Genomic DNA, 13925 nt, shown 5'->3' on the forward strand with positions numbered 1-13925 from the left:
TTGCTACATGGCATTGCTGGTGAATGAAAAAAAAAAAGTCCTCTCTGTGCTTAAGATACATCAAACGAAAAGGTTGTGAAATAAGCAGAGCACTCCAACAACATTTTAAACACCACTTTGTAGATATAGATGACCTAGTGTGTGGATATTTACCTAAAATATGACAAATGATGATGGGGTTATTGAAAAAGAAACAGTGGCTGCTCACAGGCATGACAGACTTTGAAAAGTGTGCATAGGTTTGATTGGCAGAAGAGAGGCAGTACATATTCAAACAAGAGAACCATTAGAAATTGTCCAGAATTATACCAAAAAGCATTCCTGCACAACATAAAGCGAAGCAACAAAATGAATGCTGTATAGTACAATATAAATTGAAAATGATATATTTAGATATTTCCCCTTTCTGATTACTGACATTTTGATAAGTGACTGTAATTTAGCTACATATGTTCTTCTCGTAACTCTAACAGATAAAAGTCACATTTATTATTTGTAATTTATGTATGGCTGTTAAATGTAAGTAGTTACTCCCCAATGGTGACCCCCTGGATTATACTTTTAACCTCCTCTAACTTATCACATACAAGGTCTGTGTACATCTTTATCACTGTGTGGTAGTTTTGCTAAATTATAAAAATATTTTTTACATTTGCACGTTACTTTCCTGTTTGTGTGTGCGTGTGCGTGTTCAGTGTATCAGCCTCTAGTTGGTGCTGTGTCACAGTCCGTTTATGAGAGTAGAGTGTGTGTCATTTGTGTAGAGGGTACTGTTGTCTGTAAAATGGTCTTGTGGAAATGTAAACACAAACAGTTGAAGTATAACTGTGTATGTGTATGTGTGTGTGTGTGTGTGTGTGTGTGTGTGTGTTTTATATGCCAGGATCTATTTCATTTAGCGCCATCTGAGCCAGTTACATAAACCCCAAACACATAAAGTACAACCCCCTCAAATGCCCACAAAACAACAGCTGTCCGTTTACTCCAGTGTTTGCGTACGTGTGTGTGCGCATGTGTGTGTAAGTATATGTGTATGTCTTAGTTAACAGTTAACAATATTTTTGTTCATCCCTATGCGATGTTATTCTTTCTGGTGTCTGTAAAAAGGTCTTTCCTCAGTCATGTGTGTCTGTCTGCATCTGTGTTTGTTGTTGTGTCCACTGGCATCCAGTATTTATCATCTCTCTTACTGCAACTATGTGTCTTAAGGTCAACACTCCCCAAAAAGGTTGCTGCCGCTCCTTTATTTTCTTCCTATCATAAAGCATCTTCATGCTCTTTTTCTTTCTCTCAGTCTTTTCTCCTCCTTCCCTTCTTTTTTGTGGCTTCACCCATCACCTGCAAAGATGTTACATACTCTATTTAAACGAACACAGAAACACAGGTACCGCCTGGCTCATCCTGCAACACTTTCCCAGCGCTTTTTTTCCCCCTGAACATTCCCTGCGCTCCTCCCTTCTTATGGCAGTACTTCACAGCTGAGCAGTGTAATGTCTCTGGGCTGTGTGCTGACACATCTCTGGAAACAAATCTAAATAGCGGTGCTATGGTCATACAGGGCAAGAGCAGGGATGGCGAGAGAGCATGGAGAAATGTGCCTCTGACTGTTGTCCAGCCTTGATGGAAGAATGGAGTTAGAGATGAAGAAAGAAAGGGATCCCCCCTCATTAAAACCACTCCCAATTAGGGTGATTGTTAAGAGTGCTGGCTGCTGCTGCTGGCTTCAGCACCAGGATGCTGTGGTCAGCCGGGCTGTACATGACGCATGGTGAGACAGGAGAGAATGCTTTGATACACATTGTGTGTGTGCAAATGTGTATGTGGGTGTATTTGTTTCCACTTTTTCACCTGGGTGTGCATGATTGTGCATATGAGTTTACACATGTCTGTATGCAGACATTTGGCTTTATTTTTCTCTATGAGTCTGTCTGTGTCTGCATTTAATGCACATGTGCTTGTGAATGAAAGATCCTCCATTTTAACAAGCCAGTTTGGGAGTTCCCTTGTGCTGTCTAATAAATCCTAGCCATGAAAATAAACCCGATGTCCACAGTTCAGTAAGTAATCTCTAACAGCTCTCTCTGTGCCACAACAGCAGAAGATATTAGCAGGTAAACCGCCAACTTGTATCAACAGTGTCTTTCCTGAGAGAAATGACTCATCCCAGTATAATATTTCCCTTCAGAATGATTTATTCAAGAGAAGCCTTCGTTCATTGGACCCCCCCGTTGTGTTATTGCGCTCTAATATTGAATAAGATGTTCCTTAGTCAGTTTACAGAGCCTGGAAAGATGTGAGGACACTTATGTGTCATATCTTCATCAAATCATAGCCCTCACTCTCACATCCTCCGGTTCTGTGTCTCTCTCACTCCCTCTATGTCTCTATTTGTCTCCTCATTTATCACCTCCTCCCCCACTCCCTTCATACGCTGTTCCATCTCTTCCATCTATCCCGATTTACCCCAAGTGAACCCCAAACACACTGTTGTAAAAGTTGTTCCTTAAAGGGCAACTAACTAAATAGGGAATGTTTTATATATATAAGAGAACTACATGGAAATATCATATTTGTGAAACTGGGATGTGAGGTTTTTATCTACAGGAAATAACAGAACAATACTTAAGAGATAAATGCAAATTATATTGTATGTAGAGCTGTTAAAGAATAAGCCATTTTTAACCATATATGTTGACTGCTAGTTTTCACTGATGTCATATGATGTAATATATGTGTGTCACTTTACAGATGGTTACCCCTAGTTGCATTGAAGAGGTGCCTCTGCTTGCTACATGGTTTACAAAAACAGCTGTTTTCAATATAACAATCAAACGTATCTATCAAAATGTCACTCTTTATTCAGAACTGTTTTAAAGGTCAAACAATTAAATCATATAACTTTAAATTAGGGACTGAAACAGGTGTGTCGCTCCATTCTTTTACTTTCCCAGACTTACAGCCAGACTGGAGTGAGAATTTCGAGAGTTAAAAGGCATTTTTAAAGAGCTACTTCTCAGGGCATTATTAGTCATCTAGGGTTGAGGTTTCCAAATGGGCTGCTGCTGCTGTAGCTTTAACTGACCAGATCAGCCCTCCCATGTCAGCGACAAGTAGAGGGGGTTTCAGTCCACTGATTTATGGGACCAAAAGACCAAGTTCAGGACAGCGTGGGACCACAGTGACACATCTCTGTTTTAATGGAAAGGACACAGAATGCTGTCCTTATTACGTTGGGGCTTTTGCTACTTTTGGTTCCTTCAGGATGAGTGGGTGTTTGGCTCCTCTTTCTGGATCCCATCAGGATTTTCTCACTGTCATCATGTCTGCTAAAACCTTCAGTTTACCTAATCACAGAAACACTGAGTTTGAACTTGAATCTGTTCAGGTTCAAATTGGTGTAACCATGAACCCAGAACACCTCTGTTTAGAGAGACGCACAGGAGTCACATCTGCGCTTATTATTAACTGATGGTTGTACATTTTAGCCACAGACCCAAATATTGGATATTCACATGACTGTGACAACTCATACCTGGTCTAATTAATCACTTACTTAAGTGCGTAGTCCACTTAAAATGAGTAAACTTGGTAAGCTATATTAGTCATCAGACCATTGTTTCAGAAGCATAAAAGCAAAGGCAGGGTCCTGCACATAGTTGTTAGATGACACGATGACAGATCATGCTCTTCTTTTTCAAAGCCAAGTGTTAATAACGTTCAATAAATACAATAGTTTGAAAGCCGTTGATGTGGTTTGTGTAATTGTAATGTATGTTTTGCTACTTTGATATCGCATAAAGGCAGACTGTTGTAGTTGAAGTCAGTGAAAACACACAGGCCTGCATTTGTGCAACTGAATTTTGAGGTTGAATTGTTTATGTGTTTCAGTTTCATCTGGCTTTGTTGCACTTGTATCAATGAACTGTGTTAGTTTTTATATATAATTAAAGATATCAATATTTCACTTTGAAACTAGTATTTATTGTAGACATTTTCCCATTTATTTGAACCCTCTCTCTCCTCTTTTTTTCCAATGTGTAATCAATAAATTAGTAACTGCTTCTACTTTATCCACAAACCACTTAGAACATAGTGTATCGCTGACAAGAGATTTTTCCTCATCATAGTCCAAATTTTTTTTGACATATGTTTTCCCTCTGTAGTTCCACCCTGTGCTTCTCATGCCATTCATTGCTACTCCTTCTGTCTTCCTAGATGCAGTTCAGGCTGCGTCTATGCAGCTGGAGCTGCAAGATGTGTTGGTGAGAACAGGGCTAAAGGACCGGAACCGCCTCCTGCTGGGGCCGTTCTCCTGCAGCACCTCCCTGGAGGCTCGGTGGTGTCGGCACAGCGGTAGCCCTGGACATGAGCCTGGCCCCCCTAAACTGCTGCTGGACCTGAAGGGAGGCCTGCTGCAGGTTTGAATACCCATGACATCAATTCAGCATCCTCAGTCACAAGGTTTATCATCCAGCACAGGCACAGTTTGTAGAGGTCAGGGTCAGATCAGCACCTCTACACCTGGTTAGAATTCAGTGTCTTGCTCAAGGACACTGAAACCCGAGGGCCTCAGCCAGGCTCTTTCAGTTAAAGACCAGCCTCCAAACACAAGGCTGCCCATTTAAACATCACCTCAGCTTGAGTGCCTTTGGTTTCCAAATGAATCCTTACAGTATTCATAAGCTGACACCCACAGGCACAGCTCATCACACTCCTCTTTAACTCTGCTTCTGTCCTCTTTGCAGCTAAAGTGATGACAGTAGGAATTGCATGCTGTAATTCCACCGTAGATTTGAGTCACATCTGTTGCTTAAATGGTGGAATATTAGGCTATTTTTAGGGGGGGTTATATCTTATGTGTGCCTTTTTTCCTGTCAGAAGTTACATAATGTCCACACCAAAAAGTCCCTTTTCAATGTGACTAACTGAGCGCATTATTACTAATGTATTATTCCACATTACTTCTTCAGGGGGAACCCCCTACCCCTCCCCCTTTTTCAATGGTTCCCTTAATGCTTTTATTGCGTGCCCATTAACAGAAACATGACTCGTAACTCAACACTTAATACGTAATCATACATTTCCCACTGTAAATATTGGCATTTGTGGTGTTTTAATCAAGTGCTGTACAAAAACCACCGGAATTCCTTCCGATTCCTTCTTCTCGTGCTCTCTTTCCAAAAACCTGGGAAAAAAATCCCCAAATTTTCCTGTTTTTAGAGTTTAGTCATAACCCACCCTTGCAAGCTAGTGAGTAGCGGGCAAGCAGGCAGGCAGCTCCATGTGTGAAGAGTTTTTGACTCAGAGATTCCTGGTCCATAGTCCAAACCCCAGGCAGACTCGCTTTGATGGAGCACGGGAAGGGGAATGCCGCGGGTAAGTAAGGAGGATGTGAGGTTGTGTTGGGTAATGTTAGAAAGGATATGAAGGGGTGATGACGAGGGTAACCCTGACTGCTTCTCTTCCTGTTTTGGAAAAGAATGTTAAATAATTCTCAACCTACGTATTTATGCATCAGCTGTGAGTCGGTGTCACTGTCTAGCATTTCCCTTATCACACTGTTTTTTTTTCTCTTTTTTACTTACTTTGTCTATGTCACTCTTTGTCTTTCAATCTCTCTACCCTCTCATCCCTGTTGGCCTCTGTCTCCTCTTTTTCCCCATCCCACACTCTTTAATTAATGTTCTCTGCCAACCACCTTACAGTCTGTGCTTCTGTCTCGACAGGTCTTCTGGGGCCAGGAACATCTGATCTGCCTGAAGCTGGTGGAGGAGCACCTACAGGTGTACCTAAACCTCCAGAAAGCATCAGATTCAGCTGATAGCTGTTCCAAGGGAAAGACCTGCCACATCCAGCCACCTCCCTCTCCGGGCTCTCCCTCTCCTCGGACAGAGCACAGCTCCGATGATCTGCGTACAGGGCATTTTCAATACATTCAGGACTCAGGTGAATGTTTACATAGTGCATGCTGATCTCATACAAAGATGACAAGGGGCTGATGGTGTAGCCAGGCTTAAATCTAGGTAAAGTGCTGGTTACTATACTCTAAATCCCATTTCACTTGACATGATTGCTTTGTGGAACTTTTCATTTCTCAGAACAGCACCTAACTAGATGTTCAGCAGTGCCCCAAACTGCCTGACGGCTGTTTGCTTTATCAGCATGCATTCAAAGCAGTAGTCGCAAACAGACAAAAAGAATTGTCCAAGACTTGGAGTGAAATATTATTACCTGGACATACATTATTCCTGCTTTTTCTTGATAAGGTTCTCAAAATGGTTGGAACCAGGGTAAGCACTGGTCCTTGAATCCACAGGATGAAGAGTAACCATGGTCAGTTATTCATAAAGTCATGTAACTGAGTTGGTACTAACAAAAAAAAGGAACCTTTGTGCCAAAGTGAGATGTCACTTAAGATACACATTGTCTTAAATCAAAGTCAGATCAAAGCCGTCTGTGGAAAAAAGTTTCATCGGACATGTCTGCCTGGTTCCACTCTGAGTAACATGCTGTTTATTCCCTCTCTTTGTGCTTTGTGTGTGCTGTCCTCTCTGTGCACACACGCAGATACACACAAGAACATTATACACAGAGGATCAAACTTCTCTCTGGCTGTAGACCAGCCGTCCACTCTGTCAGCTGTGGTTGAGTCTTTGTTTGTTGCACTGTTCCACTGGTCTTTGATGCATTTAATATGCTGGCTGAAGCAGGAGAATGTACAGTAGTGAACTAGAAAAGAGAGCAAAATCTGTCGGCAACATGTTGTCAACAGCCAGAGAAAACCAGGCCCCGGAGTGCAGAGCACAGCGAGTGGCCCCTAGGGGCCTGACACAGGGACAGATGGGATGGATGGACAGAGGAGGAGATGAAAGATGGATTGAAGGGAGGGTGGAGGGAGTCTCTGTCCCTGTTTCTCACTTTCTCTAAGTTCAAGCTAACTGGAAAGAAAGCAAAACCATAAAAGTGTCTGTTTTTTTCTTTCATCCACCCTTTTTGCACAAGAACAATACACTGTCCACCTTCAAGTGGGCAGCTCGCTGCTTCACAAAAAGGGAAAAATTAGCCACAGACAGATTTCGCTGCCCCTTGAAATGTGTTTTCTGGAAAGAGACTCTCAGTGTTTGTACCCCCAGGGGCCAAACAAAGCAGCAGTTCTCTGCTTGACTGTTTTTTTCAAATAAACATTTTTCCAAAGGACTTGAATCCCAAACAGCAGCCACGACTTAAGTCAAACACCACTCAGAAGTTTAGATCCAGTGTTATCCAGCTTTTGCAGGTGCTTGGCATGGTTCAATCAATGGCTGTTTACTCAATAGCAAAAATGTTTACCCAGCCACGTTGTTTATATACGGCTTCTTACGCATGTAAACAATCTGAAAGCGTGGAAACATCGACAGTGCTCTTTTTGGAGATATTGTTTTGGAGGGTTCAGATTCCATAGTAGAAATAATATCACAGCACCAAAGATGTTCGCAAGTCAAAGTTAGGTTGTTGTTGTTGTTTTTTATTGCCACATTCAATAAATTTCATAATGCGAAAATGTACATCCCACTTGAGAACACATCAGAACTTCAGTCACAATATTCTAACCTCTGTGTGTTTCTTTCTTCCTCAAGCATCTGTAAATGTTCAAGCAGGTCAGTTAAGCCTTGAAACAGGCTTTTTGTTCTAAAATCTTGTGTAGTACTTATTTATACTGGAGGAGTGTAGTACAGTAAACTAGTAATCTGCTGTATCTTAAAATATAAAGTATATGGATTCCTTCCTGTTTATTCTCTGCGTTCCAGTCACATCATCTTTTTTCCTTGTTTCAACTCTTCTCTTCTCCTCATTTTCTTATTCTCTTCGCCCCTCACCACATGTTTTCCCTCTTTTTGATGTCTTTTATGTCTTATGTATAGTACAGTGTAAACACTTTTAGTTCACTGACAGATTAAAGTGAAGTTATTCTGATATTATTATCTTTATTCGTCTTTTCTGGCAGCGTCCCAGAAACTGCCAGGACCCCATGAGGTGGTGTTCTACAGCGAGACGGAGGACAGCCCAGGGGTGATGCTGTGGAGGTACCCTGAACCCCGCGTCCTTACCTTTGTCAGGATAACGCCTGTCCCTTTCAACACCACAGAGGACCCTGAGATCAGCACTGCCGACCTGGGGGACGCCCTGCAGGTTAGAGACAGACACACATACATGTATCTCTTGATTAGAACAAATGCGTTCTCCCAAAACATTTCAAACAGACTTCCAGGTGCTCTCTCTTCGCATTACACTCCTCCATGTCTACTGTTATTCTGAAAACCCTTCTCAAACATAAACACACAGCATATTGTGAATACATTTGGAAGCAAGGAGAGGTAATGTGTTAAGCAACCAAATGTTTTAATCATTACTTGATTCAGGATATGTTGTGGTCTTCTAGAGTCCGGGCTACTAAAAGGAAGGCGAACGAGGCATACACTGAGAAGTGAATCCACTCATGTCTCTCACTGCTCCCTGCTTAACATCACCTGCATTGAAAGAGAAATAAACTGTCTTAGATTTGGACTGGGGGCCATTATAATTCCCATGACATGAGTCATGAGAACTTCCATACTCTATGTGTTATTGAATGACAGAGACCCCTGCTGTCCCTCCAAACATGTAATACATGGTCAGACAGCTGTGGAAGTCATCTTGCATGCTCTGGTGTGAATAGCCAGGTGTCTCCAACCCCAGATGAGGTTATAATTTGGCAATCTGTAGCAGCTACTGAGTCTACAGGGCCTCAGTAGGGGACAGGACATCCCACTTTTCCTTCTATCACTCATCCTCTGCCTCTCTATCCCCCACCTCACTTTCCAGCTTATCATCCTGGAAGGCAAACTGGGTCCCAAATCACATCCTTCTGATCCTCCTCTGTAATCTCTCTTTTTTCCTGGAGCAGAAATATGCTATTTTTAGGTAAAATTTCCTGACACTGTTTTAACTGCAGTCTTATTTTTTTGGCCATGCAATTAGGAAAGGAATTTCTGGTAATACAATAGGCAAAACATGTTTTTGTCATCCTCTTAGCTAAGCTTATTCCAGTCACGTTCCTGAAAGTTCTTTTCCTACTCATATAAAGTTTCCCAGCTTGTATTAGCTATGTTTTGTTAGACATTAGTTTAATTTCTGTGGTTTTAAATTTAATTTTATGTAGCTAAAGGTCTTCAAAAGTCGCTGAGAAGCAGCCCTCAGAAGCTGATAATGAAACAACTGCTATGTAATGCAAGGATTACTAAAAATGTAATAAAATAAGACGTTGGAATAAATTTGTAGATATGGATCATTACATTATTAGAATAACTGGTAAGTAAGTAGTAATTACTTTATAAATGGTATAATAATTTAGCTGTTAAAATATTGTTTTTTAAACATTTCTCATTAAATATAGTATTTATCAGGAGTTAATCTTCTAACTTCATGTTATTGCATTATCCTGAAATTAATGATGGTAGCAATTTTTATTGCATTTGCAGCCTATTTATAAGGACTTTTTAATTACACTTTCAAGCATTGGGGTTAGGTTACCTTTCCTCTTCCTTTACTTTCTGCTTCTTTTCTCCATCTGTGGCAGAAGTTTCTCATCTGCCCATATCCTCCCCTTATCGCTCAGATTCTTTCCTGGACTCCCACAATCATTCACCTACAGTACAGATGTTTTCCTCTGTCTGTTTATGTGGACCCGGGAGACAAGATATTGGAAGGTGCTGCAGATGTTTGGCTTCCCAGCGAGGCCCCACAGCTGTAAAGTCCGTAATGAGCAAAACTCTAAAGCCTCTAGCTGATTGGCCACGTATTAAGTTACAGTACAGAAGGGATGGCGCTGATGTGTGTGGAGGAGGGAGGATTAGAGGAAGAGGCAATGATAGACGGAGTTAGAATAGAAAGAGGATGGTTAATGGGAGTAGACTGACAGGGAGGAAGAGTGGAATGAGAGAGATGAACAGTGATGGAGTGAGAGGAGGGTCAAGAAGGATGGAGATAGATGGTCACAGATGGAGGTGGTGTTGTCTGCGAAGCTTACAATAGCCTCTGTGTGGAAAAACACACTTTCTCTAGTTCAAGGGAGATGATTCTTTACCAGCTGACGAGTTGAACTGACAGGAGATACAACAAGCTGGCAGGCATATTCCAGCGTGTCATGTTCACATGTATTTAGAATCTGTCGTACACTTGGACAAGACAGTGGTGTATCAAATGACGGGGCGGAGTAGTTGGGTGCCTGCATTTATTTCTGCATCTCCACTGCTATCTGTGTTTGTGCGTAAATATGGATGCCTACGACTGCAGACATATTTGTGTGAGTGTGTATTACAAAGCAGGAGTTGTGGAACCAGTGGATGATGAACATGTGGTTTCCACATCGTCTGCACCACTCCTCATGTCATCTGGCGTGGTCCCGTCTCTTCTGACAAGTCTGTTAAAAGGAATCAGGTGATGAGACTACCACAGGGGAAGTGGTGAAAAGAGGAGGCTCTGAGCATTACTGAAACCTCTTCATGTGGGGATGAGATGTAGTAGGGTGAGATGCACTGTCTGTAGAGGAAAGCAATAAATGCTAAGAATTTAAATGGGAGCTACAGTATTGTTATTGACAGCTAAGAAGATTGTCTATACAGTTGGGCAGAATCAGTTAGCATTTTAAGGGCAAATGCACCTTGCACTCATAAAAAAACAGTGTAAAAAGACTAAATGTTCTCATACTGCTGCTTGTGTTTCTGTGACATGTAAATGCTCGGGCCAGGCCTTGTAGCAGGGGGGACAAGAAATCATATCAGGGTGGCCATTGGCCCCCTGACCACCCCTTGGAGGCACACTGGCAGAAATGTTTGTAATAGGACTCTTGGATAGCTATAGCAGTGAGCATGTTAACAACCATATTGTTGGTAACATTAATGAAAAACATCACTTACAATGTGGATTTGCTAAACTGGTTTGAATGCATTGTTGAAAGCTACTGTGAAGCTTTTTGTCAACACCACTAAAAACAGTATCGTGTATCATGGACATTTTTAAAGGAGTGATTGTAAAGTAATTATAAGAAATTGGATCAGTTTACTGATATGTTAAACAGTCAGTCTTACCTCATATTTTTGTCCAAACACTCACATGCCAGTCGTGTGTGAGGCGAAGGTTTGGGTTCATGGGGGTTATTTTAACAGGAACTCTCAGTCATCAGCCAAAATCGTTGTGAACCCAGATTTAATTGATTTCAGCCTCTAGCAAACAATAATTATTCTTAACTTTCTACAAAACTTCAAAGTCTCTCAAAATACCAAAAAGAAAGTCCAGCAACAGAGAACGGAAATGCAGCTATTAAAATCCAAAAATCAGTAATGGCTCAGTTTCAGCTCCGAAGGAATTTCATTTACTTTACATGTAGAGAGAGAGAGAGAGAAGGAGAGAGAGCAGGAAAGAGAAAGAAGGCAGTCATAATTTCTCAGGCCTCTAAAATTACCATGTGGCCACACGGAGATGGAGGCTGATAGATTTTGAGAAATGGAAAGTGAGAGGCATAGGGAAAGAAAAAGAAATAAGGAGTAAGAGGGAGAGTGACGTTTAGCACTGAGCTGTCCTGCCATTCCTCTCTATCATTTAGGCAGTAATGTTTTTCTAATTTAGGGCTGTTTACCAGCAGGTGGATTGTGAAAAGAATTGCATGTGGTGAACAAAACAGAAGTGGCTCTTCTCCATATTTTCTCCATCTCCTCTTTATATTCCTCCTCCTCTTCTCTCTATTTTCCCTACTTTTGTCCCCCCCCCCCCTTCTTTGCTCCCTGTCTCCACCCTGCTGAACAGATGAAGGTGGGGTCGGGGGGGCTCCTTCTCTGAGCCATGCTGCTCGCTTGTCCCCAGAGCAGATCATATTAACATTTTATAAAATCAAGATTTCCTGCATTTAAATAGTTGTGGTTTCCCAACTGGTTCCAGTATCTCGGAGGGGGAATTCAAACCTTCTTCCATTACTCAAAGTCAAATTGCTGCCTGCGCTGTTTTTACACACAGTAGAAGGGGAACGATGTCAGAGTGATTGGGGGGGCAGCTTAAAAACGACAGATCCCTGACGGAGCATCCGCGGGTTCCCACCTGTAGAGGGCCCAAGTGATGAAGGGATAGAAGGAGAGAGGAAGGTGACTCATTCTCACCTTCTCCCTGCCGTGTGGTCCAGTTCTCTGAATCATAAGCAGGTGTCCTTACTGCTTTTTTTCCATCCCTCTCGTTCGTCTTCCCCTCCTTCTGCCTCTCTGTGGGGTTCTGAAGCCTGAGAAACAGGGAGTAAACACAGGAGCTATGATTCAGCCTGACCCCAGCTCAGGGGAGCAGGAGGAGGAGATAGTGTGTTCCAGTTCAGTCTCAGCATATAGTCAAACACAAGTAACACACTCTGTTCTCAGACATTCACATTTGCCTTTTACTAATACAAGTTTTTCCCAGTATGCAAATGTATAAATTTGATCATCCACTCGCTGTTTGGGCAGCTGCCCAAAATCGCTCTGAGCAAACATCACACCATCTGCTCCCCTGCTGTTGCTTTCGTGCATGGCACTGTGGGATTGCTTTTCATGTCTCAGCAGGGCTCTGCACTGCCATCATGGCCCTGCTGGCCTGCGACCCATATCATAAAAACTGCATGGCCTGAGATGAACCAGCAACCTTCAACCATAACCACAACTGCAGCTGTCGTTTCTGTCATTGTTGTTATTATGAGAAACACAGGTCCACCATTAGCTTCACATCCATGGCGCGCCCCTTTTTATTCATGTACATTTTTTCCCAATTAGTCAAAAAATGCAACCTTTTGTAGAGAGTTAGAATCTGAGGGGAGTCAGAGGGTATTTCACTTCAGAGTGATCCATTGAACCAGAAAGAGCAAGAGTGTATTTTAGCCAAGATAACTATTATTTTAGTGGGACAGTGCTCAAGCAGACCTGCATTAGTCACAGCTAATGCACTATAAAAATAAAAGACTGTCCATGTGGTTAATTTGATCTGGAGTTTTTACACCTCATCCACCAAAACTTCAGTCCCCCTTTTTAAAAGTTTGGCATTAAAGAGAGAAAACAAAAAAAGTTGAGCATGAAGATCTCAGCATGGGCTTATTCCTGATTTTCCACACTGATTAATGTTAACCTATATTAGCCCACCTGAGACAGCATAGCGGGAGTCATTTTCAGAACAATTTTCATTACATCTCCTGAGTAAACATTTGCTCAAGCTGATGTCAATTCAATTTGCCTGCTGGCTGATAAGAGGTAGCTAGCAGTGGAATTTTTAGACATATAGGCATCAGTGAAATAACAGAAGACCTAATAGCAGTGTTGATATTGTTAATAAAAGTAATGGCAGACAAGGCTGTGGATGTCAGCAGCCACAGCCTCAGAGGGAGCTCGGGGAGTCTTCAGTTGCAGAGACATATTTAAACTTCAGCACTGATCACACCTGGGTTGATCATGGAAATTTAAGTCTTTTCTATATGTTGTGTATTTGCTTTAGTTTGCCTGCCTTTAGTTAAGCTTTTGAAAGACTGTGATTGGTCATTCGGTCCCAGAAAAGTAACTCCATGCTGAATAGTGTTTTGCGGTTTGGCAGAAACAGGGCTGGGTGACAAGGATGGAAATCAGATCTGTCTATACACAATGCTGCCAACAGTCCTGGATTTAAATATATTTGTAAATAGTTTTGGATATTGAAACTACTTGAAACATAGCTTTTCAGGCATTTGAATCACCTCCAAAATGGAACCTTGTCTCAAAAATTAAGATAACATTTAAGATAACCCTTTGGCTGATATTTTGCCCTGAGGTGTAGCTGCCAGGCCTACTTTGTCTTGCACTTGAGGAAAACACAGATTGGACCCCTCCAGCCAAGGGAATGTCAGCTATTCAGGGTTACATGTTGTTTAT

General features: G+C 41.9%; 1 protein-coding gene across 2 annotated transcripts in view; it reads left to right on the forward strand.

Annotated features, from left to right (window-relative positions):
• vps13b (vacuolar protein sorting 13 homolog B) overlaps positions 1-13925 on the forward strand; it is a 354297-nt gene that overhangs the window by 276924 nt on the left and 63448 nt on the right. The window contains exons 39-42 of one of the 2 annotated variants that reach the window (XM_078171988.1): positions 4216-4418; positions 5727-5946; positions 7617-7637; positions 7985-8169. In XM_078171988.1, coding sequence (XP_078028114.1) covers positions 4216-4418; positions 5727-5946; positions 7617-7637; positions 7985-8169 — 629 coding nt within the window. The remainder of the gene's footprint in view (positions 1-4215; positions 4419-5726; positions 5947-7616; positions 7638-7984; positions 8170-13925) is intronic. The other variant, XM_078171989.1, reaches the window with a different exon arrangement.

The sequence above is a fragment of the Epinephelus lanceolatus genome, chromosome 10 (genome assembly GCF_041903045.1).
Source record: "Epinephelus lanceolatus isolate andai-2023 chromosome 10, ASM4190304v1, whole genome shotgun sequence".
In the NCBI taxonomy this organism is placed as follows: Eukaryota; Metazoa; Chordata; class Actinopteri; order Perciformes; family Serranidae; genus Epinephelus; species Epinephelus lanceolatus.